The 3,516-nt window shown below is 45.2% G+C and overlaps 1 protein-coding gene across 1 annotated transcript; it reads left to right on the plus strand.

Annotated features, from left to right (window-relative positions):
• The first annotated feature begins 291 nt into the window (after positions 1-291).
• On the plus strand, positions 292-2,861 carry gpr173 (G protein-coupled receptor 173). The gene has a single exon (XM_037684793.1). The coding sequence runs from the start codon at positions 388-390 to the stop codon at positions 1,579-1,581; it is 1,194 nt and encodes a 397-aa protein (XP_037540721.1). The 5' UTR covers positions 292-387; the 3' UTR covers positions 1,582-2,861.
• Positions 2,862-3,516: the final 655 nt, after the last annotated feature.

Genomic DNA, 3,516 nt, shown 5'->3' on the forward strand with positions numbered 1-3,516 from the left:
ACGGGCTAGGTAATTACTGAGAGAGCCAAGGAGCTGGCATGCTGTAGAGCTGCTGATCTGATCCCAGCGTTAGAAAAACAGAAAGGCAGAGATTTGAGCTGTGTTGTCCAACACGACACTTCCACATCCACACAGTCTCCACTTGACTTCCCTGTCCATTTAGTGTGCTTACAAGCAGGCCTGTCGTCTTTGTTTTATCCTTAAAAGATGTGTTTCTGTTCACAGGTGGTGAGGCCGTGGACAAAGAGGGAGGATGATCCGTTCATATAGAAAAGATCAGTAACGGCCTCTCCTTGTAGAGACGAGGGAGCCGTGGGAGACAACGGCTGTAGGAGGATAGGAACTGTGTTTAAAGGGGTTGGCCAGGCTCTCTTGGAAGGTGATAGAATGGCTAACCAGAGCTTCGCCATCGATGGGCCTGGCAGTTTACTGGCTGTGCTGGCCTCCCAGAGCGGTCTGGCAAAAGGCGGCAGCAGCAGTGACAGCAGCACTGGAGGAATTTCTGCCACAGATGTGTCTGCCTACTTTAAGCTGGTCTTCTTGGGGTTGATCATCTGTGTCAGCCTGGTAGGCAACCTCTTGGTGTCCATGCTGGTGCTGCGAGACAGGACACTTCATAAGGCTCCTTATTTCTTTCTTTTGGACCTGTGCCTGGCCGATGCAGTTCGCTCTGCTGCCTGCTTCCCCTTCGTACTGGTTTCTGTCCACAACAGCTCAGCCTGGACTTACAGTGCCTTGAGTTGCAAAGTTGTAGCTTTCATGGCCGTCCTCTTTTGTTTTCATGCTGCCTTCATGCTGTTCTGTGTGGCCGTCACTCGCTACCTTGCCATTGCCCACCACCGCTTCTACGCCAAACGCATGACCATTTGGACCTGTGCCGCCATCATTTGTATGGTGTGGACTCTGGCCGTCGCCATGGCGTTCCCACCTGTCTTTGACGTGGGGACATACAAGTTCATCCGGGATGAAGATCAGTGCATTTTTGAACACCGCTACCTGAAGACCAACGACACCCTGGGTTTCATGCTCATGCTGGCTGTGGTGGTCTTGGCCACTCACGGCTTCTACGCCAAGCTCCTGCTCTTTGAGTACAGGCACCGCAAGATGAAACCTGTCCAACTGGTGCCAGCGATCAGCCAGAACTGGACCTTCCACGGTCCTGGGGCCACAGGTCAAGCTGCGGCCAATTGGATTGCGGGGTTTGGACGCGGTCCCATGCCCCCCACTTTGCTGGGCATCAGGCAGAATCTACACAATCAGCACCGGCGGCTGCTCGGGATGGAGGAGGTGAGGTCCGAGAGGAGGCTGGGCAGGATGTTCTACACCATCACTCTGCTTTTCCTGGTCCTTTGGGCTCCCTACATCGTGGCATGCTTCTGGAGGGTGTTTGTCAAGTCCTGCTCAATACCCCACAGGTACCTTTCCATCACTGTGTGGATGAGCTTTGCCCAGGCCGGCGTCAACCCAATATTCTGTCTTCTGCTGAACGAGGACCTGAGGAAAGTGCTGAGAGCCCACCTGCCTACTTACTGGAGGACTAAACAACATCTGCCTCAAGATGAGGCCTACTGCATCATGTAAGGAAAACAAACTAGGTCAATTCAAAGAATGTTTCTAGGTTTAAAATGAAATTTACAGAGCAGCAGTGCTGTAAAGCACTTGGAATACGTCAGTGTCTGATTTGTTTTTGCACAACAAATTGAAATTCTTGCTAAGAAATTCAGGCATAGTTTGAAGAATGTTCACATTTGATTAAAGGTGCAAGAGTCTGGGCAGGGCAATAGAAACCCCTGGTAAAACTTGTATTTTGGATCCTGTACTGTATGTTCAATAGGATGAAAAGATCCCCACTGTCCCCACCCCTGTTACGTATGACAGATGCCATTATAAAATAACGTTGCCTTATCTTAGACGGACACGCTGCAGAGCTTTGAGCTGAGAACTAGCCTGTGTCACGGAAGGCTCTAACCAGAAACAATCCCTTGAAGAAATGTGCCGTGGACTATGAATAGACGGAGGGTTTGATCAGAGCGTTACTAACTCTGAAACACATCAAAGAACTCAAAGGGTCTGAATAGACCGATACACCACTCTGGACACATTTTCATGTAATTCAAAGGAGACTGGCAGGATGTTAGGCAAACCCAATAACCTTGGACACATTTAAATATCTGTTGTGAACTCTGAAGCCCCTAACATGTTTGATTTTTTTATTATTATTATTATTATTATTATTATTTGGACTTGTAGGGCGTGTCAGGTTTCTTTGTATCATAAAAAGGGGGGAAAAGAAGGAAAAATGCCTGTTTTGCTTTATTTATAAACAATACATGTTAAGCAGATGACACTATTTTGAAATATGACTTGATTTCATATTGTACAGACTGTACAGGAATGACCATTCCTGCTTGTGTGTTTTTATATAGCATTTGTGTGTATGTGTGGGTGCGAGAGGGAAAGGTATAACAAAAAGAGGGGAGGGAGGCAGAATGAGTCCGACAGAAATAATAATAGAATAGGTTTCAGTATTACTGAGTCAAAATGAAAACAGCCACATTCTGTTGTCTCAAGATCCTGCAAAATTGAGCAATCATCAGATGGAAATTAGTTCTTTCAATGGATTTCTGCAACTTAAAAATGTGTTCTGATATTTTTTTTATATAAAATGATAATGTGCAAGTTAATGTGAAACACAGAGGGGTAATAAGAAGGGGGCAGATTCGTTTTACTATTTGTACATTGCAAACAGGCTATAGGATTTAACGACTTGAATAATGATGTATGTATATTACATCAACTTTAAAAAAAGATTAAAAAAAATGTACATTTATTTGCAAATGATGATTTTGGGGAATGTTTGAAAATACTGGACTGTTTATGTCTGCTTGTACCAGAACTTTAAAGAGGAAATGATGTGGCCCTCTTGAGGTGAAGGAAACTTGAATGTTAACCCGGCCCTTTTATGTTCCTGCTCAATTTAAATGTCACAGTTTGAGGATCCAGATCTCCCAGTATGTTTCCAAATCAAAGTGACTTCGGGCTGTGGTGTATAGATCCTCCGGGTCAGTCTACACACCGAATTGTTCCTCCAAATTAAGATTCATGTAATGCAAATGTCTGACCTTTAGTACGTTGGGCATATATATGTGCAGTCAGTATTTTCAATGTGGACACTTGCACAGCAAACTGTTCTAGCATGCATTCCACTGCGTTTCATAGATTCAAGACTTGGGTTCTACAACTTGTACAGATGTTGATGTGGAAAGATGAAGCGACAAGTGCCCGGAGGTCCATGATTTTTGTGTCTGGCATTCCTTTGCGAATGATATTCTGTGACTGTACAGTTTAACTGAGGTGGTTCTTTTGCCCACTCATCAATAAAGACTCTACTTTTGATGCGTTCTGAATTCTGAGCTGCCTGGACAGAGACGTGGCTGGGCAGCGCTTCACAGGAATTAGACCACTTGGCTGAACATGTAGCGCCAGTTATACGCTGTATGCATTGTACTTTCTAAA

Source organism: Nematolebias whitei, chromosome 11, assembly GCF_014905685.2.
Source record: "Nematolebias whitei isolate Nwh7 chromosome 11, NemWhi1, whole genome shotgun sequence".
NCBI classification, from domain to species: Eukaryota; Metazoa; Chordata; class Actinopteri; order Cyprinodontiformes; family Rivulidae; genus Nematolebias; species Nematolebias whitei.